The 24148-nt window shown below is 41.2% G+C and overlaps 1 protein-coding gene across 1 annotated transcript in view; it reads left to right on the plus strand.

The window, feature by feature from the left end:
- NID1 (nidogen 1) overlaps positions 1-1007 on the plus strand; it is a gene marked incomplete at both ends in the record, with an annotated part of 35397 nt that extends 34390 nt beyond the window's left edge. The window contains one exon of the mRNA XM_079532476.1: positions 886-1007. Coding sequence (XP_079388602.1) covers positions 886-1007 — 122 coding nt within the window. The remainder of the gene's footprint in view (positions 1-885) is intronic.
- Positions 1008-24148: the final 23141 nt, after the last annotated feature.

The following is a 24148-nucleotide window of genomic DNA, read 5'->3' on the forward strand; positions in this document are numbered from 1 at the left end:
TAGAAGAGTTCTCTTTTTTATTATTACTATTTGGCTAGATTTATAACTGTGTTGTTTTAACTTCAGGCCTAAAAAATCCTAAATATTAGAGTATTTGCTCAAGTTATTCAATATGTACAGTAAAAACTTAATTGCATGTCTCGTTCAGAGCATTAAAATATGCATATGAATTTCATAACTAAGAAATCAGACATTTTATTCCTAGTAGTTAATTAGTTGGTTACCTAGTTAACTTGATAATGTTAACTACTAGTTAATAATTGATATTTCCATTGCAGTAGGCACTGTATAACAAAACAACAGTCTGTGCTGTGACTGAAAGATTATATTTGCAATTTTAGAAACCTTGACATTATTTCTCTTATTTACTTCAGATGTTTGTCTCTGACTGATGTCTTTCCCCTCAAATCCATTTCTTTAGGCATTCCCTCATCTTTCATTTTACCCCTCAATGTTAATGCATTCCTCCCTAAACCCTTTTTTTTTTTTTTTTTTTTGCTATTTATTCCTCAGTATTTTTCTAGTAGAAAAGTGGGAATGAAGTTCTGTACCATTTTGAATTTGGTCCTCATTTGTTGCATTTTGCATTTCCTTACCCCATCATCATTCTAATATCTGTGACCACTCAGCCAATTTATGAAGTACATTTCTGAGCATATTTTTTGATGTTGCCTATCCTGCTCCGTCCTAATATCTGGACCTTTCCTTGAGGTGAATATCAGAAGCAGGGATCTGATGACTTTGATCTTCCCAACGTGTAGTTTTTTCAATCTCAGTTTGTTTCCCTGGCGTAGTCATGAATCTGCATGTTTTGCACATGCGTTTGGACTTTACTGTGGGTTTGCTTTTGCTTTCCTTCAACATTTTTCATCTCTTCTTTTTTAGGACATAACTACTGTACAGTGAATAATGGTGGTTGTACTCACCTCTGCTTGGCTACTCCAGAAGGCCGCTCTTGCCGCTGCCCTGACAACACAGTTGGAGTGGATTGTATAGAAAGAAACTGAGTATTAAAACAAGCTTTCAAGCAGCAGCAGGCACCTTCTGGGAATGTGCCATAAACAATTCAGATCTATCAACACAATCAGGCCCTAGAGATAAGTGCTGCATGCTGTTGACTGCAAGCCGTAACGCGCATATGCAGACTGTTTTGTAGCAGTTAGGCAAGACAGAGCCATCCAGGTTAGGTCTAATTGCATCTTAATCCTTGTAATACAATGTTTTTGCTTTGAAAGAAAAACATGGAGGCCTTAGTTGTACCTGAGTCAGGCTAGGAGGAAGTGTGTCTTAGCTGAATACAGAACGGAGTAAAGGATGGTGTGATCTTGAGACTGGGTTGTACCTCAAAGCACACAGCAGTTATCTGTACAATGGCATGTTTGGCCCTTTGCATATGTGAAGGCTGTATTTTTGCTGAGAAGCAGACAGAGGGTCCCAAGGATGGATAGATGTAGGTGAGAACACCGAGTAATATCACAGATTTAATGCCTAACTGCATTCATCCCCACTACCAGTCTTTGAATTTTCAAAACTTGAATCTCAACTTCTGACTTGTTGTTATGAAAATACTTTATCCACATGCTGTCAGGGTATTATTTACTACCCTCATGTGATTCCTACCCACGGCATGTGATTCTTTATAGTCGGAACTGTGTAATGGCTGTGTTTGAAGTTTCTGCTGGAGTTTAAGAGATTTATTTTTCTTCCATCTGATGTAGATTCCGTAGCATTTTCCTAAAATCCCCTAAACAAACTTAGATTTAGGTCTCAGATGCTGATAGTTCATCAAAGAATAGATATTGGTTCATTTGGTGGTGTTTGTTTTTGAAAGAGAGAGTCATATTTGTTTCCTGAGAGCTTTTAAAATAATATTTCTATATTTGATTCTTTAAGCCTGAAAATGATCTTTGAATTTTATTGTAGCCATCTTTCTTCTTTAGCAAACTACATTATGCTTTTTTTGGTAAACCTTAAGAAACATAGCAGTTAAAAATCTGATTTCCAAAAGGTTGGCTGTGTCTTGGTGCTTAAAGGTAAAAAGCATTACGTCCCCTTTGTGTGCCATTGCTGAGTAACAGCAAAAAAGTATGCTGAAAATCAAAGCAAACTTGAAGCACATTTTCAGCATTACCAATGAGCTGGAGTTGGGAGGCAAAATCAAAAATGTATATTCTTAATGTCATACTAAACCAAGTGTGAAGTTTAGCTTCTGCACAGTGTGTTGGGAAACAAGCTCACATGCAGGTCCACTTCTGTCAGTGTACACTTCACAGTGCTGTGATAAGAGCAGTAAGCTATTAATATCCCTATTTCCTCTCCCTTTCCAGATGCTACAGTTAAGCTTCATAAAGAGCCAGTTCTGAGTCTTAATGTGTGACATCTTCCTCTTTAATTGTATATTTATCATAAAATAACAATGTAAACATTTTAAAGATATTTTGGTGTAACATTTTATAACAATTCATTTTACTCATACACTTAATCAGGTATTTCTTTCTGTAAATATCAAAAATGTGTTGAAATGAAGGTGCTTGATAATTCTTTCTCCAGAATTACTCACATATCTGGTGAAATATTAAAGTTTACACTCTGTACAGGTATCTACAGTATGGTCAATAAAAAATGTTGGTTTTTTAAAATTTTATTATTTTCTATTAAAAAAAAAAAAATGTCCTGCCTGCAGACGGAAGGGATATGCAGCGTCTGAATTCTCTTCTTGTACAGGTCTGGGTTTAGACTCTTCTATCTAGTCATGATTTTTCTCATCTGAGATGAAACAAAATAGGGCTTTTAAGTTTTAAAAGCAGTAGTATTCTAAACAAATATGAGAGGACCTGAAGAACATATAGATTCCTCTGTTTTGTGACTTGGATTGCACAGACCTTGTACTGGTTGTTAACTTTTGTTTAACTTAATCAGGTAAACCTAATTCAGCTCTACCATACTAAACTCTTGTGCGTTAGTGGAAATACAGGGCAAGGACAACAGGAAGCGAGGGACAGAATGCATTGCTTTTCCCAAAGCTGGCCTGGGTGCAGAGTTTTGAGGTGGCAGGGTGCTTTGTCACTTGGTGCTGCAGCATGTGAGTTGTGTGTGTGGCTGTAGGTGTGCTGTACCTGCAAGTTGAAATCTAAGCTGTGCAGCCTATTGGAGGTGGCGATGCTGAAGTTAAACTCTTCACTTTTATTCTTGCAGTATGCCAGTGTCAGATGTGGATGCAGTGACCAGGATCAGGTTGTCCCATGATTGCCAGGCAGGTCTGTAGTGGACAGGGCAGGCTGTGGGCAAGCTGGGGAGTTGGTCTCTTGGCCAGGATAAGGATCAGTGGGTGCATGGCTGTGGCACAGCTCTTGGCAAGGCTCAGAGTGAGAGCCTCAGCTAAAGAGCAGCCCCCAAGGGAAGGGAGGGTGGCCCTCAGCGGGGCCTCTCAGAAGCAGAGTTTGAGGACAAGCCTCTGCTGAGGTTTCTTTAGGCTTTCTTCATACCTGCTATCAGCCAGCTGGCCTCATACAACCAGCTCAGCTGCTAGTGGTGGGAGTGTGCTCTGGGTCATGATGCTCTGGAGTTTCCTTATTGCTCTAAATGTTTGCTTCCTCATTGAGTATTGCTAAATATTTGGCTTCAAAGGTATTTTATGGTGTTGCATTCCTCATTTTAATTGTAGTCTGGGGAGAACCTAATCTTTTGACATTTTGGCATTAGCCCGTGGCAGGATGTCTGTCTTGTGTTTATCATAATTTTTGCATTTAAATGTTCACAAGTATTTTGAATGAGAGATTACAAATATGAATTTTCTCTTTCCTTCCTCTAAACATAGAGAGTTAATTGCATCTTTCTATAACACTGTGCTTTCTCATGCTGACGTGTATCTAATTCATCTATGGAAAATGGGTTTCTTCAAAATTAATTTATCGTAATAGTCTGGGACTGTAATCATGTCAGCTTCTGTTATGCTGTTGGAAGAGATGATTGATTAAATGTAATTGTAGTTCCTTTTTTTTTTTTTTCCTACCAAACATTAGTCGATTTTCAGGTTTTCCAGGAAAGAACAATTCATTTAACAGTTAAACAAAAAACAAAATACTTACAGAAGACTTATTACATGGCTAAGTTAAATGTTTTTTAAATACTTCCATTCAAATCTTCTACCACATATCAAATAATAAATGGAAATGTTTAGCAGTGATGTAAGAAGTTGCAAACAATTGCAGCTTATAAAAGTCATATTGATTCCCTGATGAACCAATGGAGTGCTTCAGCCCCCCTTCCATCTGAAGGATGTTTAATAATGCTGCTTCACTCACTTTTTAACTACTCAAGAACTCTCTCCTCGTGGTGAAAGTCTAGTGTGTCTTACAGAACCCCAGCATCACATCCAGTATTTTTCCAATTTGGCAAACTGCTTATTCTGCAATTCTCCGGTTGCACAATTTTGTCACAACATATTACAATTTAAACTCTTAGACATATAATTAAGAATGACAGATGATTAATAGGGGATAATGTCCCCTCAATGACAGTGTCACAGTGCATCAGTTTAATCTATGGTTAAATGCAAATTAGAGGAGGTGTGTTGTGCAGTCAATCAGGGATACTGGTGACCAGGGGATGGGGGTTCCTGAGCTGGGGCAGCCTCAAGGGTGGCAGAACCCTACCAGGAGCCAGCGGTGCTCAGAGAAGAAAAGAAGGGCTGAGGACATGGTGAAGGAGATCTTTTTGCTTGGAGATCTTGCTGGGGGGGGGAAGGTTGTATAACACACATGTTTGCAGGGAATACAGTTGAGACACACCCCCTGCTTGGCTTATTGCCTCCAGCATCCAAGTCCCCAGCTGGGGATCTGGCAGCAGTTTGTTCGTTAAGAGATTGAACCACTTCTTTTGTTTAAATTCTGCCCCACTTGAGATCTGTCCCCACTTGAAATCTGTACTTTGTCTGATAAATAAGTTTAGAGGCAATCTGTCAGTAAAATAGGTGAAAGATTTGAAAACTGTTTCCTACAAATGTATGACTCGGGGGCTCTGCATAACGAACAAAGAGGCTCAGCTGCCCCTGCAGCTCAGCAAGTGGAATTCCCTGCTGCGTTGTAGGCAAAGCAGATGGAGCTATAGTAACATTTAATTTCTTTTTTTTTTTTTTTTTTTTTTTTTTCTTTTTCCGGAAGGGTTCTGGACTTTATGAACAGAGGAAAGCTGCTAGTCTCACAGGCAGCCAGCATGGCATATTTCAGCCTTTGACTTCTTTATTTCAAGTATTCACCAAAACCAATTTCAATTTGTAGTACCTTTGCTCTGGGCAGGCAGTGCTTCCTACCCAATGCACTATCTGGAGCACACCTGAGGCATACTAAGGGGTTGTGTAATGAGAAACACAGCCTGCTGTATAGATACTGATGGGCCACGCTACACGTGGCTGTGCGTCTGACCCAGGAACTTGTTTAGTGGCATTAAGGATGGCAGTGGAAATCTTCCCAGAAGCTGCATGTAGGTTGTGGAGAAAGGGTAACTGCGGTGAAAGGCAACTGAAGGGGAAGCAGATCTTGAGGCAGCAGCAGCTGATCTTTGTGAAGGCGGGAGGAGCAGCTAGCATGGGGACTGTGGTGCTTTTGTGGTCAGTACACTGCTGGCAGTAGGGCAAGGAAGATAAACTTGCAGAGTCGATGAGTGGGGTTTTGGAAACCATTCAAGTCTCTTCCTTTCTCACTAGAATCCCACTGACCACAGCACTCTGACCACTCTCTTTAGGCACTGTGGTTCCTTCCTGCTTTATGCAGAGAGCAGACCTCAGCAAATAGCCCAGAAGAAAGCCAGAGCAAGAAAGCAATGGTCTGCCATCAATCTGCTAAGCATCTCTAGCAGCTGGAATCCAAAGGTCCCTGATGATGCATTTGTAAGCATGAGATTCTTTCCCTTGTTGAGTACTGAAGGCTATCTTAGTGGTTGTTAACCTTTGACCAGATGTATCTAATGTATTTTTAAGTGATTGTACTTTAATCATTTATCTTAGAGGCCTGTTGCCCTTTCAAACATATATATGAGTGGAAATGGAAAACCACATAGTTTCTTTCTCTTACAGACATGAGATCCTTCCAGGTTCTTGGACCATGACACTGATTTCTGCAAAACAATAAGAGTTTGATGTGCTGCAGTCAGTATCTGTGCTCACCTGCCTTGTGACTCAGCTGTCATATGACATGCCCTGATGGCATTTTCAGTTGACCTTAATCTGAAAATTAAGTTGTTTCAGCCAAAATCTTGGCACATCATCTGCTAGAGCCTATAATATGTTGCACCCAGCTAATAAGACAAAGTACAAAGTCTGATATAGCCTCTGTAGCAGTTAAAATGCATTTGGTCCAGGGCTAAAGATTTGATATGGTGCATCTTCTCCAGGTAGACACATCTACGCACTATCGTGGCAGGAACAACTTCCAGCAGTGTCAGATGGCTGTGGTCTTCATGTACTTACTGTGGCTGTCTGTGACTTACGCTCCACTGGCAGTTTTTACTGACTAATTTTATGAATTTAGGAGACTGTATTTTGCCAGGAAAGATGTTTTTAATGTTAACCGTGGATTAATACAAGGAGGAGGAAATTGTTTCTCTCAGGGGAAGTGCTGTCAGTGATTGATATGTGCCCTGTGAAATCCCAGTCCCCACTGGGTGTTTCCCGGAATCCAAACTTTTTTTGGATACGAATTGGCAGTACTTGCATTTGCTCAATCAGTTCATATTTGTCTGCTGAATTGACATCTCTCAGGGACAGCCATGAGAGTCTGAAAACATCTCTAAATTGTACATTTGTTCTGATAGAGTATTATACTACTAGTGGAACAAGAAAATTTGCATTCATTTTTGTTCTCCAGTTCTGTGACTGATTTATATTCCTACAGTTATGCAATTTGTATTTTTTTCATTTTCAGCTTGATTTTTACTAGAATGAAGAATCACAGAGGGAAGAATTGCATGTTCTTGTATAGAAAACTTCTTAAGACATCTTTTAATGAGCAACAAATGTACAACAATTAAGAAACACATTACAATTTTGTTCAAAATTTTTTATCAAGAAAAATATTTTCTCCTAAAGCCCCAGCTCTTATAGATGTGACCCCCAATGCTCTTGACTCCAAAAAGGAAGTAAAAAGACCAGTGCAGCACTACACTTCAAGTTTATTTAGACTGAAGGAACCTCTGCAACATGTCTAGTCCAGTGTCAAGTGGAAGCCAGAACGACTTCCATGTAAGAGCAGATTTGAGAGCAAAATGCTTAAGACCTTGTTTTGCCAGCTTCTGAAATCTCAAAAGATGGAGAAGATGCAGGAGATGCATTCTCCATGGCAACATCTTAGGGCTGAACCACTTCGGTGTTGAAGTCTTCAAGTCCAACATTTTCTCAAAAATTCAGTTGGGCAAGAAGGGCTTTCATGTAACTATGCTTCATTTGTTATGCTAAAGTGAAATTAGAATTGGTATTGTCACAGGAAAGGGAACCTTATGAAACATTTGAACAAAAGATTCTGTCACTATAAATACTTACAAGGTATAATACAAACAAAATTATTTAACAGCAATCTAAAACACAGTATTGAATGTGGAGATGGTTGTGTGTAGTGGAAGGCTGTGATCAGAGATGAGATCTCTTATTTTCTGTATGTCTGGATTTCAGGTTCTGCATGGATTCCTTTTTGAGTTTCCATTGGCCCCGTGAGCTGGTGGGATGTTTAAAAGACAGTCAGTTCAGTACCAGGATATCAGGAGATGTTCAGGAGAGCACAGCTGAGTGCAGGCAAGTCAACAGATTTAATCCTTGGTGAGAAGGTACAGCACCAAGCTGTGTAATACATGCAACATTTTAAACTTTTGAAACATTTAAACATTTTAAATATTTTAAACCCAAATCATTCTATGATTCTTTGATTTGTAATGCTCCTGTGGGATAGGTGCCTAACTTGTGCTTGTCAGTGCAGGTATCGCTTTGAGGAAAACATGAAGGAGAGCTCTTTTAAATTACAATCAAACTGCCCTGAAGTCATGGGTTTCATCTTTGACTTGAGCTTCCTTTATGAGCAGCACAGGCAGCTCGAGAAACATCTGTCCATATCAGCTGATCAGAAGGTCTAAAGTTGATTTATTTTACTGTATTAATTCAGTTGTAAATCACTTCTTTCCCTTCTGTGACACATTTAAATAACTTTTTGTTGCTGTTTTGTTTTTCTTGCATTGAAAAAATCACATTTTCTAGCCGTTTTACTGCAGGGTTCAGTTTAGATTAGCCGTGGTGCCTTTTTTCCATCGCTCCTTTCGTTGTTTTTTCCCTCGCAGGCACAGTTTCTACTCTCGCTGACTGAAGTGTGCTGGTTCAGCCCACAGTTCCATGCCCTCGTTGCTTGGTGCTGAGCAGCGGAGGCCCCCTGGCGCCCGCTTTGCCAGCAGCTGGGAGCGAGGGGAGCCGCGCGCTGCGTTTCCCGTGCTGCTCTCTGGATAAAAGAGGAGTAGAAGTAGGAGAAAATGCTCCTTCCCAGTGCACGTTGTGGTGTAGGTCCCGAATAAGTAACTTTTACAGTTTTATAGCGTTAGTTGGCTCTGAGTGTTGTTATTCAGTGCTCTTCTAACCTTTCTTGCCATTTTCCTCACGTCAGAATGGCTTTACTGTAGCTGCCAAATAAGAGATGTAAGACCACACCTGAAGCTCCTCAACACACTAGAAGGGTATCTTTTCTTTTCAGACTGGCTTTTATTGTCTTTATTGCTTCCTTGATTGAGCAATGGTGATGGTATTTGCTGTTTGGATTTCTCGTTTCCATTTTCCCCTACTTTTAGAGAGGACATTTTGCACTGCTTGAGCCCTGGCCAGCATTGCCTTCTTTGCAGTTAGATACTGTGCAAGTCTTTGCTTCTGTTTATGCAAGAGCCCACATCAAAGACTTCTCCTTCCAAGTTTTAAAGATCATACAGAGATCAGAAGTAAGACTTTGAAAAGCCAAATCTCGCTGGAAAAGTGCTTACCCAAAGTATCAGCAAGCTGTAAAAGTGAGCAGATCTGAATGCTGCTTTCTGATTAATGCAGGTGTGGTGACAATGCCTGTAACTGATACTGTTTGGAGGCACATGGCCAAAGGCCTGATTAGTGCCCTGTGTCAGCCTGTTCTTGGGTCTTATTCAAGTGCTTGTGGTGGGCAAAATACTGAATTTTCTTGCTGAGAATCTTCCTGAAATTGGAACAAAAATGTGTTAGTTGTACTGATTGACAAATTCAGGAAATAATATCAGCTTCTTGTCTTGTCAGTAGTTGCAATTATCATCTGAAGTGGTTTTCCAATGGATGCAGTCCCTCAGTATCTTGCTTAGGAGCAATCAGATGTGCAGAATTCAGTATTGTTCTTCAAATCGGTTATCTCCTAGCTGGGGGCTGGGGACTGTTTTATGTTTTTGTTTTGTTTCTTTGGCTTTTATCTGCTCTCATTTAAAAGTTTTTTGTTTTTTTTCAGCCTGCAGTGTTTAAGAACAGCTCCACAAGGAAAGTATATCTTTAGTATTTGCAACACAAATTTTCCCTAATTTCTTAAAACTTTCTTAATAGCTTTCTTAAAACTTCACACAATCTGCTGTTTTGATACTATGGGAGAGTAGTGTCTAAGAAAGCAGAAGACAGTTCAGTGTTAATTTTGGCTGTTGTTTAACAAAGAACTGCTATGCATTTAATGCCATTTATAAATAAGATACTACTTTTTTCACTTCTTGCTTATGCACTGCAAGCAGGATGTTAAGTGATCCATTTTGTGTTGGCTATGCTGGCTGACTTGAGGAGATTCTTGGCTAATAGCATGTCTTCCTGGTATTTCTCTCTTCCCAGTAGAATAAAAGCAAATTCTAAAATTATGTATAAACCACAATCTTAATTGCACACAATTGTTATATATTGTTAATAAGCACTAAAGCTCTTTTCCTGAAGTCTGCTAAGACTTTTTGACAAAAAGAATTGTCCAGTTTCACCTGTTTTTGATAGTAGAAAATTTGAGATTTGTGCCCCTCTTCTCTAAAAGCTTTATTTCTTTCAAGCATGGGAAGATGATACAGACTTTGTATCTTGCTATCAAGCTTTTTCCCAACACCAATAGATCATCACCTGTTACAGGTGTATTTCACTTCCTTACTTTATCTTACTCCTCAGTCTCACCACCCTCATAGTAAAGAATTTATTCCAAATTCCCAATTTGGAAGTTTAAACTCACCCTCTTCCAGTTTGAAACTATTTCCCCTTGTCCTTGCCATATGCCCTTATAAAAAAAAAAACCCTTCCCAGCTTTCCTGTAATGCTTCTTCAGGTACCAGAAGGCTGCTGTAAGGTTGAAGCCTTCTTCAGGCTGAAGAACCCCACCTCTCTCAGCCTGTCCTCATAGAGAAGGTGCTCCAATCCTCTGATTATTTTTTCTGGCCCTTCTCTACCTGCTTCAACAGCTCCTAAACATTTGTGTCGGGGGGGTCCCAGAACTGGATGCAGTGCTCCAGGTGGGATCTCACAAGAGTAGAGGGACAGAATCACCTCCTTGACCTGCTGGTCACATTTCTCTTGATGCAGTCCATGACATGGTTGGCCTTCTGGGCTGCAAGTGCGTAGTGCTGCCTTATTTTGAGTCTCATCAACTGGCACTCCCAAATCCTTCTTTTTAGGGCTGTTCTCAAGCCATTCTCTGCCCAGGCTGTATTTGAAGGATCGCCTCAGCTCAGATGCGGGACCTTGCATTTGGCCTTGTTGAGCTTCATGAGGTTGGCACAGGCCCACCTCTCAAGCCTGTCCTGCTCCCTGTGGAAAGCACTGCTTCCCTCTAGTGTGTCAACTGCACCATTCAGCGTGGTGTTGTCTGCAAACTTGCTGAGGGTGCACTCAATCCTGCTGAGATGTGTAGGCAGGAGAGCCTGAAGTGCTGGGCCTGGAGAAAGTGAGCAGAAGCAAGTGGATAAAAATGGTATCCACGAATCTCACATCTTACCTCTGTGACTAAATTGGAATTAGCAGGGTGTGCTAGTGGAGAAGATGGTTTTGAAGAGGAACTCAATAGCACACCAGAAATCTAGTAACTTGTGAAAGGAAGATTTTTTCTAGGCAGTGAGAGGCTGTTTAAAAAGGAAGTGGAGAATCTCTTGTCAGGTAGAACTAGACTGTGGAAGCGTTTGGAAGAATGAGCAAGAAACTGGTTACAAATAAGAGGTAGATGAAGCTGAGGACATTTAGAAAAATAATTGAGAAGAGTGCCCATGATGGTTCAGGCAACACAGAAGAGTCATCTGGATCAGCAAAGAATAGGTGAGTTGCCAAAGCATGGGGTAAATGGCAATGGATGGCAATTTTAGCAGTGTTAATTACGAACCTGAATGATGGTATTGCTGGAAGAAGGGAATGTTTCACAGGACAGGCAGAGGGAGAAGTTTCAGAAGGGAGGCTGGTGGTGTGTCCCGACCTCTAAGACACAGTGCAGTTTGCATATACAAGAGGCAATCTCCATTTCATTAATACTTTACATAAAGAACTACTAAACAATAATTGTCCCATAGTACTCTACAGTCCCAGCTTGGGGGCTGTGATCCTTGGAGAATGGGAAACAAACGAAGAAAAATCGCAGAGTTGCAAAATGAGCTGAAACAAAATGTCAAGCATTTTGCAGAGAATTCTGTTCCCTTCCGAGGAATGCTGAGGTTAGAGCTCTGCACTATTGGGTGTTTTCAGTACATATTTTGGCTGGTGGCATTGTTAACCCTTGTTTTGCATTTCCAGTTTTAAAATCTTCAGCCTAATAAAGAAAAAACAAAGAGGCTGTAGTTTAGCCAAAGAGGAAATATTTAAGGCCAGAACTCACATACCTCTTCTCAGTAGCAAATGGTAGTGCTCTGCAGCTCTCACTTCACACTGACAAATCAAGGGAGCAGAATCTGGTATCATTTTGCATTAATTAGACACGTTTTGGTTTTGTGAGTTGGTCTTCACTTTTATATTCTGGTGCAGAAAGAATGGCCATTTTCACGCCTTTCCTGTTCTCTGGTTTCTGAGGGCCTGCACAGCACCAGCGCAAGGCATAGCATTTGTGAATCTGCAGAAATTTATGATGGATAAAAGGTTACTGTGGCTTCAACTTAGTCTCTTTCTCATGCCTTCTTGAGCAAGACCTAAAAAGAAGCATAGAGGTAGGACTGCTTTTGAGAGAACTGTGTTGCGTGAGAAGCCAGGGCAAATACATCTCTTTGGTAATTCTAGTTCAAAAAAGTGCCCGAACTGTTTGTTCTACCATCAGTGTTTGCACAGCTGCTGCTTTAAGGTAATTGAAAGAGACAAAGCTCTGAAGAGTTGATTGGTCTTGTTTTACTTTTTGGATGCCCTATCAGAGTTGGTTGCAGCCCAGTTAACTGTTAGCAGGTAAGTTTGTGAGCTGGGGCATTCTGTGAAGCTGAGTGCTACTGCTGTTGCCAGCATGGGTTAAAGGTGGTTCTGCCTATGAGGTGTCCTTCTGGAGAGCCAGGGGTGCAACAGGAGTTTGCCCCAAAACATGAGTTTTAGAAAGTCAGATCTGTCTTGCAGATAGACATCCTGGCTGCCTACTTACTTTCTGCTGAGGCAGTGCTTCTGTCGAAGTGCAGCTTTAGCCTTCTCCGCTTCTAGCCCTCAGTGGGAGGACTGTTGGTCTGGGCAGGGCTCTCTAAGGGGCAGACAGCCAATGTACAAGAAAAGGTGATGACAAGAGTTGGTACTGCTATTCCTGGTGGCTGCTGAAAGAGCAGTAGCAGTGAGAAAGCCTGCACGAGCAATGCATGGGCACAGCATGAGCAATAGCACTTCCCAGAGCTCCACTCTGAAACCATACAACAAAGCTGAGACGCCTGAGAAGCTGGCATGTCAGTTGTGCCGGCGGAAGTTCAGGTTGGATATTAGTAAATACTTCTTTTCAGAAAGAGCAGCGAGGCAGTGGCCACAGGCTGCCCCCCAGGAGGTGGTGGGGTCACCATCCCTGGAAGTGTTGCAAAAACATGTGGATGTGGCACTGAGACGTGGTTAGCGAGCGTGGCGGGGGTGGGCTGGAGTCGGACCGGGTGATGTTGGTGGGCTTTGCTGCTGCAATGATTCGATGAAAGCCGTGGGCGGGAGCGGAAGGTACCGCTAGGTGGCGGTGTAACAACACAGCCCGGCTCTCCGCGGGCTTGAGGCGGGACAGCCGGGTGGGACGGGCAGGGGGCGGCTGGGCGGAATCTGGAAGCGTGGAGCTTCTGCTTTGGTGCTTACATTAGCAGGGGGCTCCCAAGCTTCCAGCAAAACGTGTGCTGATTGGGGATGTTAAAGATAGTGCCGGGAAGCATACAGTGTTCAGAAAGTCAAGTCAGTAGAAAATGGAACGTAAAGACGACCGAGTTCTGAGAGTGGAACTCTGTGCCTCCTATACAGCGAAAGAATAGAACAAACAGAAACAAGATGTGATCTGGCCACTTGAGAGATTCAGACAGTGCAGGAACCAGAGAAACGTAAATCTGTGAGATATCCTCAGCTCTGCTCTGTGTTAAGGACAGAGGGCTGTAAGGTGAGGGCCTGTCTGAGCTTCTTACTGACTGATTCCCCATGGAAACAAAATTACAGCAAAGCCACATGTTGTGAAAATGTTAATTCCAGTAAAACATGCAACAAAACCCAACAAGTTGATTTTTTTTCCCTCCAGCACACCGTCTGTGTGATGGACGATTGGAAGCAGGTAGTCATTTTGTGGGGTCACCAGCATCCCTTCAGCCTCAGTCACACACAGCAAAGACACGTCAGATGAAAGCTATAGAGCTTATCTGACATGAATCTTTTCAAAGGATTCACATCCTAAATCTTCTATCTCCAACTGTTTAAGTTCAAAAAGAAATAAAAGTTCCAAGATCTTCACTGAGAGAGAAAGAGTGGTGCCTTTTTAAGACTGCCCAGCATGCCTTCCTAGGAGTTGTTGCAATGAATGTGGTTGCATTCCAGTCACCTGGGCTCTTCAGGTTCCCTAGGATTTCAGCCCCCTTCCTCAATAAGGCAGGGATTGCTTTGTAGTCACTGTGTTAACTGAGTAAGGATGTAGTTCAATAAAGAAAACATTTGAAAACATTTCCTTTTTCTTCAGGGTCTTTGCTGGTGTTTGAGACTGGAGCTGAACGACATTGAGGTAGCTGCCATACTTTATTTTCCATTCCAGCACTTCTGTTTCCCTGACAAGGAGAGGTTCTGACCTCCTGTTGTAGTATTGTATCCCTGATTTAAAAGACATCTCATTTAGAGGAGTTCTTGTTGTTTATCTGGGAGCTCAGCACTTGGAGGCATCTTCTAAAATATGGAGTCCAGTTGTCTGCTGTTCTAGACAGCCCAGTGTTATTATCCCTTAAGTGGATTTATCAAGCTTTGACTTAAAACTGATTAGGCTTCTTTTGCAGCTACTCTTTCTGCCTAAAAGTCTGTTCCAGAACATAATTGATGGGTAGAAATAATCATTAAATTCATTCTGAATTTGTATGTGGCTGGTTCACAGCCATGCGTCCTTGTGCCAATATTGTCCCATTGCTTAAACCTCTCTTTCAATTTCTTTTCAGTATGTTTATAGGAAGTGATCATGTGTTTTCTCAGACTTTGCTAGACCAAGCAAAATTAGCTGTCTTAGTTTCTTATAAGACACTCTCAGATTCCCGGCATCCTTCTCTGCATCCATTTGAGCAGGAATTCATTTTTCTTGACTATGGTAGCCAGGATGCTCTTCTCTGTTCAGGAGAAGCCTTATCCAGGCAATGCCTCACGTAATGGCATTCATACAGAGGGCTTTTCTGCAAGATTGCTGCAGTGCATGCAAGCTTTTGGCAAGTACTGCCATCATCCGTCATCCCAGATGGGCCAGGCTCAGCTGAGTGCCCTGTGTCATTACATCCCTTCTGCTGAGGAGACAAGCTGGGGGAAAATCAAAAGATCTGGGATGAAGGGGGAAATTCAGCTGCAGGCTCTACTCAGCTGGAGGTATCTTCCTCCTTAGACAGGCCACATCAGACAGTTCTTAAAGCAGTGTAAGTATAGACTCTATAATTTCTGGATTGGTCAAGCCGTAATAAGAGGGTGCGTTTTCTTTTATCAAATGTTTCCATAACCCTGTCCTATAAATACAGTCACAAAATACTAGGTGCAGCCAGTGCTCTATTTCTGATAGGACCTGGAGTTCTTCCAGTTTGGCCAGATACTGTCTGATCTCAGTGCTTTCCCAGGTAATTTTGAGGTATGTGGATTGGATGAGCAGTAACAAATATAGCAAAGCATCTGAAATTCCTGCTGCCAAGTGCTAAACAGAACTTTTATTCTGGAATCTTTTTAAACTGCGACATTTTTGGTCTGCTAATTTATTTAAAAAAGGAAAGCCAGTTGTGAATTATAACCCAGCCTGCTCTGCCCAGTGAGTTTCCTGGAGCCAGAAAAGTATTTTTCTGTACCTGCTGGATTTTGAATGGATCTCTAGCTTGTGGCCAGCATTTGGGAGGTTCCAGTAGGGATGCTCCGAGGGGTATATACAGCTACTGCTTTTTTTGAGCTTAATTCTGGCTTTGTCCATTGCTATTCATATCCATTGGTTATGCTGGAGTCATTTCTCACTCGCATTATCAGAATATGTGGATGTAGGAAAGGAGAGTTTGGATGGAAGAGAAAAAAAACTTTGTTCTGTTAATATCATTGCTTTTTCAAGTTACCATTGCTATGCCTGAAGTATCAATAAGCAAAAGGCAATATCTACAGAAATCCTGGTCCTTGACTGCATTTCTTCTTTCATTAACATACCACGTTCCAGTTTTTCTGCATTCTTTATTTTTGTATGGCTACTGTATAAGATAAAACTTAAGCAGATAAAACTGTCCAGTTGTTAAAGCTCATGACAACTAAGTAGGGCAGTGTGAATATTTCTGATGAGCGTTGAGCCAGTCAGTCTGTACTGTTGCCTTGTTCTGCTGAATGAGCACAGCTCTGCATGTGCCAGCCTGCACTGCCTACAGGGCCAGCTGCACTGCACGCAGGTATGTGGTTGCATCTTCCTCTGGCACATTTTGCAGAAAGTGTGTTAAAGGAGGGGCTGCACAAAACAGCTGATGGACTCTGAGAAACCTTGTGAGCCTGCAAAAATCACATGATCCTTATTGCCTTTCTCCTTTTTTTGTTTTGCTCAGGAGGGGATTTACTGAGTACATAAATAGCCAGTAATCCAGAAGAATTTTGCTGCCAATCCCACAGTTTTTTTTTGTTTTTGTTTTTTTTTTGAGATTAGCTGTTCTTTTTGAGATTTCCTCTGCACTTTCTTCCTCTGAAGTCCTTTTTCTTTTGTCTGCCTCTAACCCTTCCACTTTTGATCACTCAGATAACTAAACTGCAAGCAAAATCATGTTCTAAAAGGTCCCTAAATAACACACATTGATAAGGCTTTGCAAGCAGGACAGATTGCAGTCATGAACTTGATTTCTAGCCCTGTTCAGTTCCAGCCCAACAGATGCTTTTACCTAGAGTTCACATAAGCATTATCCTTAGTAAAACTTCCTTTCTGTTCTACTGGTTTTATACCATCAACTTTTATGTTTCTCAACTGATTGAATTCTGCTGAACCATCAGCATTGATGGAGTTTTTTGTTTTATACAAGAGTGCACTTGGGCCTTTATCTTGTTCTTGGTTCTTTTTTCTTGCTCTTGTCCGTTAAGTGATGGAAGAATCCTAAGTTGTTCCTGCTCTTAAGGGAGATTGAAGATTAAGTTGAGCATACTTTTCAAACTACAGGTTTTACCTGAAAAAAAATATTTTTCAAAGTAAAGGTGCCATAATGACTTGCTTTTTATTTTTTACTTCCAGAATTGGTGGAAAATATCAAACCATGTCATTTAGGCTGATGGTTGTTGTGCTTACTCAACAGGAGATCATGCCAGTGGCAGGTGTTTATAAAACCTCACCTGCAAGCTCATTATGTTGTATGCAATTATTAGCTCTCTTGGGGATGAATATCCAGGCAGTCTGAATGACTCATGTTGACTTGAAGGAGCTCCATGCAGAGGACTGGGTCCTTTTAACAGAAGAGTGGGAAAGAAAAACTCAGTTGTTTTTAGGAAGGCAACTTGAATCTGCAGTTAAAGTTGACTATTTATGTAATCCTCCCCTTGAGTTCTGCTAGTCCCAGTGTTATTTCAGATATTTTTTCCTCCCACCTCTTTCAGGGTGTTTGATCTCCTCAACCATTGCAGCTCTCATTTTTCCTCTAGGTTCATTGTCCCCACTGATGGTGGTATTGCCCAGAAGTATGGAAATAGAACTGGTTCATCTGGCTTGAAGAGAAACCTTTTTTTTTTTTTTTTTCTCCAAGCATCATTCCAGTTCAGAGAATCCATTCCAGTTTTTTTTCTCCATCTTACCTGCTCCCTGTTATTACCTCTGCTATAGATTCAGCAGATCAAATCCTCATGTATTGGTGTAAGAGAACTGTATTTTGTTTAAGCCTTAGCTTGTCATGCTTACAGAATGCAGTTTGTGAGCCTGATGTTTTGGGCATTGTATAAACTACAGATGAGTCAGAGTCAGAGATTCATGGGATGCTTTCCAGTAATTTCAATGGGCTTTGATTCGAGCCTATAGCACCCTTGACTGAAACAGATGGTGTATCTGCAGGCAAGCAGGTAGCCTGACAGTCATAATTTATGATGGTATAATGTCACTGACACTGATTTACAGCAGTTGTTAGTGAAACAATGCTTCCCGCATGTGCAAAGCCTGTCCCAGTATCTCCTAACTGTTGTTCTGCTCCTGACAGCGGGGGCTGCAGGTGAAGCTGAAGCAATAGATAGGAATGGGATAATCCGTTTCTATAATGACCTCCTCTTGAACTTCAAAAACTGGGTTTAATTTAATCCCTATACCGTGGTTTAATCCCTAAAACACTTTTCACCTTTTAGGATTAAAACATTTAGCTTGGAGGAGGCGATCTTCTCATTTCACGTTTGTCCTTCAAGATTTTTCCCAACGTGATGAGTGAGAATCCCCTGTTCATTTGTCAGTGGGAACACTGACCCAGCTCAATGTGACTGCAGTCAGGCAGAGAAACCCAGAACTTCCTTATTCCTACACCTGGCAAGGATCAGAAGGCTTTTCTGTTCTGTCTTCTAAACTGTGGTGCTGTAAGTCGTTTATTGAGCATGTAGTTTTCAGTGAGAATGAAACTGGGGACTTTTCTGAGGAATGTTTAAAAAAGAAACAACAACCAGGGAACAGCAGAGGGTTGAAACTAGATGATCTTTGTCCCTTCCAACCCAGTGTGATTCTGTAATTCTATGATTCTATGACTTTCAGTCCAAAAAATACAAGCAGCTGCTGGTGAAGATGTAGAATACATCAGTAAAAATGGAAACCTCTGTTTCTAAAACAAAGTGGAAGTATCTAAACTGTCAGTGGTACCAAATACTAGAAAGCAGCTTCGAGTTTAAGAAAGTGTTCATTGTGTCAATGACTTTCACATGGTTTCATCTGTTCTTATAACAACCACCTGCATGACGAACTCCCTCTTACTGCTTATTCTTCATCAGGCTCATGCCTTAGTTTTTGTCCTGCAGCAAAAACTGGGGGAGAGTCCATCTCTTCTAGAGTGCAAGGAATCTCCAAATCAACAAAGCATCCATGACTCATGAGCTTCTCCCTCTGATTGGATTGGTCAGCTGCTGCCAGAAGCTTCCTCTCCTCTGTTGACAACTGGCTTTGCTGCAGCTCTCCAAGCAGCTTGAAACGTGGGCTGCCCCTGGTACAGCCCACACGCTTACTGATGATGAAGGAAAAGGGATTAATGAGCACGTAACTTTTCTTGTTTGCTACCCAGGCTCCCTGCTCAGAGCCCTTGCTCAAGTCAGAGAACTACATCCTCTCTTTCCAGCCCACTTGGCTCTCCAAGTACCATCCCTCATAGGGATTTCTGTTTCAGAATTTCCAGTGGGCAATGCTGATCTTTACATTTCAGGTTTGCCCTTAAGATTTGTTTTTTCAGTGTGGTAAGTGGGTATCCCCTGCACCAGGGCTGTTTGTGTATTTTCCTTTAACTTTGCTTGGGGTAGGGATGTGAAATCTGCCTGTACATGTCTGCTTGGTTCTGTGAGATGAAATGTGAAATATGTGCATGAAATGAGCAGCCAGCTGCACACTCCACATGACTCAGAGTCTCTTTATGAAGCTACTCAGGAGAGCATTCTTGTATATTAATTTCAGTGCAAAATACCTGGTGGGACTCCAGGAACACTTCAAGATTCTTATGAAAATTCATTTTTTCAGTATGTGCAACCTTTCATCTCATCACCTTTCACTGCTTTTTAAAGGCATTTGTAATTCTCTAATAAACTGTGAGCAGTGATGAAAGAAGTCCAGATTTAAGTCACTTCACAGAAAATTCTTCAGAGGTTCTGATGTACTTCTAATATTTAAAAGAAATCCAATAACATTTACCTTGTATTATCCTAAATGTTAATGGACTGCTTATCAGGTTTAGGGAAGAACACAGTTAATTCTTTTTTTTATTGGCTTCAGGATTATTTTTACTAACTAAAACTACTCAGGATAGGAGTTTGCAACAAAACTCATGTAATTTTGTATTTATTTTTCTTAGGGAAAATGAAACACATTGTTTTTAACATGTCTGCCTGCAAATTTGTTGGATATATTATATATGTGTTGATAATATACTGAATTGCAGCAGGTTTCTTCCCCTTATCTATGCATGTCCTTACAAAATTGTCTCTATCTCATGGAAGAGTTGCATGGGAACCATTAAGTCATGGCCCGAACCAGTGATGGAGCACCTGCAGAAGGGATGTAGTTAGCCCTGGGAGCACAGGTGGAAGCAATTCATCTGTGAGAGTGAAGGTGGGACCCTGGGTCTCTAACCTCATTGAAGGGCTGGCAGCCACAGAGGAAGCATCTCTACTCAGAGATTGCCTCCTTTAAAGTCTTTGGTGAGCCCTGATTTTGGAAAGGGGTGAGTGATTTCTTCTTTATTACCAGATTGTGACCTCTGTCTTTCTTGGGTGATCCAAACCTCGTTTAAAGCAGCTGTATGTGCTATTGCCTATCCTTACAGGGAGGTTCTTTCTTCAGTAGTACTGTTTTGCTAGTTGCTGCAGTTTTAGTATTTCTCATGAGGTGCTTCAAATCTGTTTACTGCTTCTTAACTAGAAAAATTACATTTCCTATGATATCCATCTATAACCTCAATGTAAAAAGTGCTCTGCATGCAAGTGTCCTTGCAGATACTCACAAAATATCAGTGGTGATGTATACTGTTACGGGGCAGAAAGAGAAAGATAAGAGTTGTGTTTCAAGAAATTGCAGTTCTTCATTTCTAAAAAGGTCATGGGGAGTTTCTTCAGAAACGTTTTTATCTCATAGCACTGTTTGCTTATAGTGGGTGGTAGAGGTTGATATGTATATGTTTGCTGTTGCTACTTCAGAGTGTAAGGCTGTTTCTTCTGCTTCCTGTTGCTACACAAAATGAGTTGGCTCCTTGATACCCCAACTCTGCATTCCCTTTAGTAGAGATGAAGAGTTAAAAAGACATTGTCCACCCTCTTGTTGCTCTGTGACAGTGGTTAATGTGCAGATGTGCACACTGCAGACATATTGTGGCCAGAAGAAAACTGGAAAATTGAGCTGTTGGAGGCTGTCACTTGCCAGCAGCTCAGAATCTTGATAGCCCTTGAGATAGCCTCCACTGCAGAAGGCACTGCACAGCTCATTCTTTTTCTTGTGGCCTTTTTGCTCTGTGTTTGTGGAAGAGGGATTTAGTATCCAGCTTCAGAAAATGTAGTTGCGCCAATCTCTGTATGGGAAAAAAACAAAAAACAACAACAAAAAAAAAACCAAAACAAACAAAAAAAACCCCAACCTTTTCCTCTGCATAAAAATATTTATTTTATCTGACACCTCTGTATTAATTACAGTATATGAAGCTCCACCTACCAATACTTTCAGATGGACAAAGTGATGCAGAGACAAAGCACTATCTCACATAGTTCTGTACTTCTCCATTTAAGCACCCTATCCACAACCTGACCAATGACAGCCTGTTTAGTCCTTGAGCCCTGTTCAGACTCAGTTTGCAACCTCCTTCACCCAGAGGTCCAACTAATTCTGGTCGTAGGTATAGCACATAATACACATGAAAGCTCCTCCTTCTGAATTTTGGAAGACTTTGCTCCTCTTTTTACAGCATATATATGTTATTTTTCTCTCTGCACTGTAGCATATGGCAGAGAGGTTTGGAGAAGTTTTTCTTGTTCTTTGCTCTTGCCAATGCTCCTGTGTGCTTTCACCATAATGTGGAAGCACAGATTTCTAGTGGCCTGATATCTATCTGGTTGAGAAGAGACAGAATACAGCATAGGAACCAGTGGTAGATTGAGGCAGTCTGCATGATAATCTAAAGTGCTGTTCACACGTAAGTCATGCACTGAAGTCATTCATTTTAAAGGTTGCATTCTCCTAAAGCACAGCAGGTTATATACGGTGCCATTAGTGGTATATCACAAGACTTTCCTCTTTTGCAGTAATGTGTATGGCATTTTAGCTCCAGTACACAACCCTCATCACAAAATGAGCTTCCCTACACTGTGCTCTGGTTGTGTCTGCCCTGGTACAAAGACCATTACTGGCACATCCGTACCTTTGATTCTCGCTGGTCCCTCTCAAGTGTGCTCCCTCTGTCTTGTGTGAAACCCCAGGATCAACTGTCTTGTGTCCCTAAGGTTTAATACTTAAAAAAAACATGGCTCTTCAGAAGCTCTGGGTGGTTCAGCATGTAAGGCTTTCCACCTGGGGCTGACAGCAGAAGGCAAACAGAATGACTCACAGTTTACCAACCTCTGTTTTCTGCAGAATCAAAATCAAGTAAAATACAATGAGTGGCTTCCTGTTTAGCTGGTACTCACAGAAGAAGAATTGTGCCCATTACTTTTGCAGGGCTTAAGGGAACGATTTGCAGTTGAAAGTCTTCACGTCTAATGTACAGCCTATCCAAAGTCTTGATTAAGTCTTGTGCTCACACTCTTCCACTTGTTTTCTGTTTTTTCCTTACGCTATAATAGCATAGCAATCTCCAGGAGAGAACCTTTACAGTCACGCAGCTCTGGAGCAGGTGCTTTGTTTATTGCTTCAGTCATTGGAAACTGCAATTGGTTTTGGGGCCAAAATGCTAAAAGAATGATTTTATTTTCAGAAAAAAAGAACACATTATTTGTCCAAGCAAGGAAAAAAAATTCAAAGATCTCATTACGCCTAACTTTTTTTCTCATTCAGTCTGCATTTTTTAGTTTGGTTTAATTTTGTTTCTGCTTGAATGTTTTTTGTTTCATTTGCAGATGTTTATCATTTGGTGTATTTTAAGGTCTCTACTAAAGTTTTTCTATCAGATAGGAAGAAAGGTGTTCATATCACGAGTATCCAGTGCTGCTTCTAGCCTTGGCACAGGGGACTGGGGAAATTCTTCAAGGCCCCAAATATCTGTTAATCTGTCCCTTTGACTAACAGAGTAAAACCTGGAGAAGAGGGCTCCGGGTATCTTAACATGGTATGCAGCCACCTCTCACTTTCCATATTTTACTCTTTCTTCTCAAAACTTCTTTGATTCACGATATCTTGGGCTGTGGAGAAAAAGACTGACTTTATTGTCTCAGTTTTGCTGTGTTCTCCTGCAGAGACTGAGGCACTATGCTTAGAGGCAACTTTGATATCCGTAGAATTCCTTCTGCCTGGAATCAGCTGAGGTCAGGAGGTCTGGGTGTGACTGAATGAATTGTTTATGTCTGAGGCACGATGTCCTGGATCTGGCATGCACCATTTCCAGAGCCAGCTTCAGCAAGGGAGTGTGTCTGAGCAGGATCACGATATTGAATGCTGCAAATGCCTCTGGGGCCATTCTCTCTCCTACTGAGAGCTCCTTTCTGAGATGAGCTGCCTCATTGTTCTGTTAGTGGTGGTGGTTGAATGCAAAGGTGACTCTCTCAGACCAGTCTGGAGGGCCAGCATTGAGTGGTCTTGGTCCCCCCTTGTGAATAAATGTTACTTTTTTATTGTAAACAAATACTCCCCCCCCCCCCTTATTTTAAAGAAATAATCAATTTTTAAAAAGCTTCTCATACCAGTTAGCATATAGTGTTCATTTTGACTCCAAAGATATTTTTGCTGGACAGGCTGGGAGCTGAACACAAACGTGTTTGTAAAACAAACTATAAAGTCTGCTGAGTTTGTAACAGGATTATGGTGCCAGCAGAGGCAATTCTAGCAGAAAACCTATTGTAATCAGGGTTCTTCATAACAGAAAGTAGCTTATGAAGCATTTTTAGATCAGCTTCTTTCCTCTTAGGATAAAATGTACACCTTCTTGCTCATCAGTAACAGAACTGATGAGAGTGGAGATGAGTGTGTCATGATCAATGGATATTTCACATTATATCAGTGAAGATGTCCAATGATGTTGCCTACAGAGCAACAGCAGGTAGGAGAGATCAAAGCCAAACAGTAGTGCAGATATATTATTAGACAGAGATGCTAAGTTTGTCAAGAACAGAAGGGATGACAGTGCTCACAGCTATCTCTGTTTGAAATATACTCAGCTCTTTCATTCCAGAAATAAGTAGGAAATTCTTTTTGTATGGAAACTAGTACTTTAAGGTTTTTAGCCGTGGAATGATTAATGTCCAAGCAAGACTACAAATAGAAAAAAGATTGGCAAGTACTCTGAACCTCTGAAATGAGTACGTAATGCATTTGATAATATCAGGGGAAACTTTCACAAGCACGCTTGCAAAAGCCGGAGCATCTAACTTACTTCTGGGACAGAAGAATACTCTTTAGAATGCCAGAACATCATCCTTTCTGTCTTCTCTTTGACTAGTGAGGAATGAAAATGATGTTTCTGTGGAAGTTAGACCAGTGGTCAGGGCTGTGATTTTGGAAGACCTTTGCCACTCAAATATGTTTACTGGATTCCAGCCCTGCTCATTAGCTAGAGGTGATTGGAGTAAGTATGACACACCAGCTTTATGGTCTTGCCTGAAGAGCTGGGATTTCAGAATCATTCAGTAGTTTAGTTCCAGTTACTGCTAAGATATGAC

The sequence above is a fragment of the Tetrao urogallus genome, assembly GCF_951394365.1.
Source record: "Tetrao urogallus genome assembly, chromosome: 2".
In the NCBI taxonomy this organism is placed as follows: Eukaryota; Metazoa; Chordata; class Aves; order Galliformes; family Phasianidae; genus Tetrao; species Tetrao urogallus.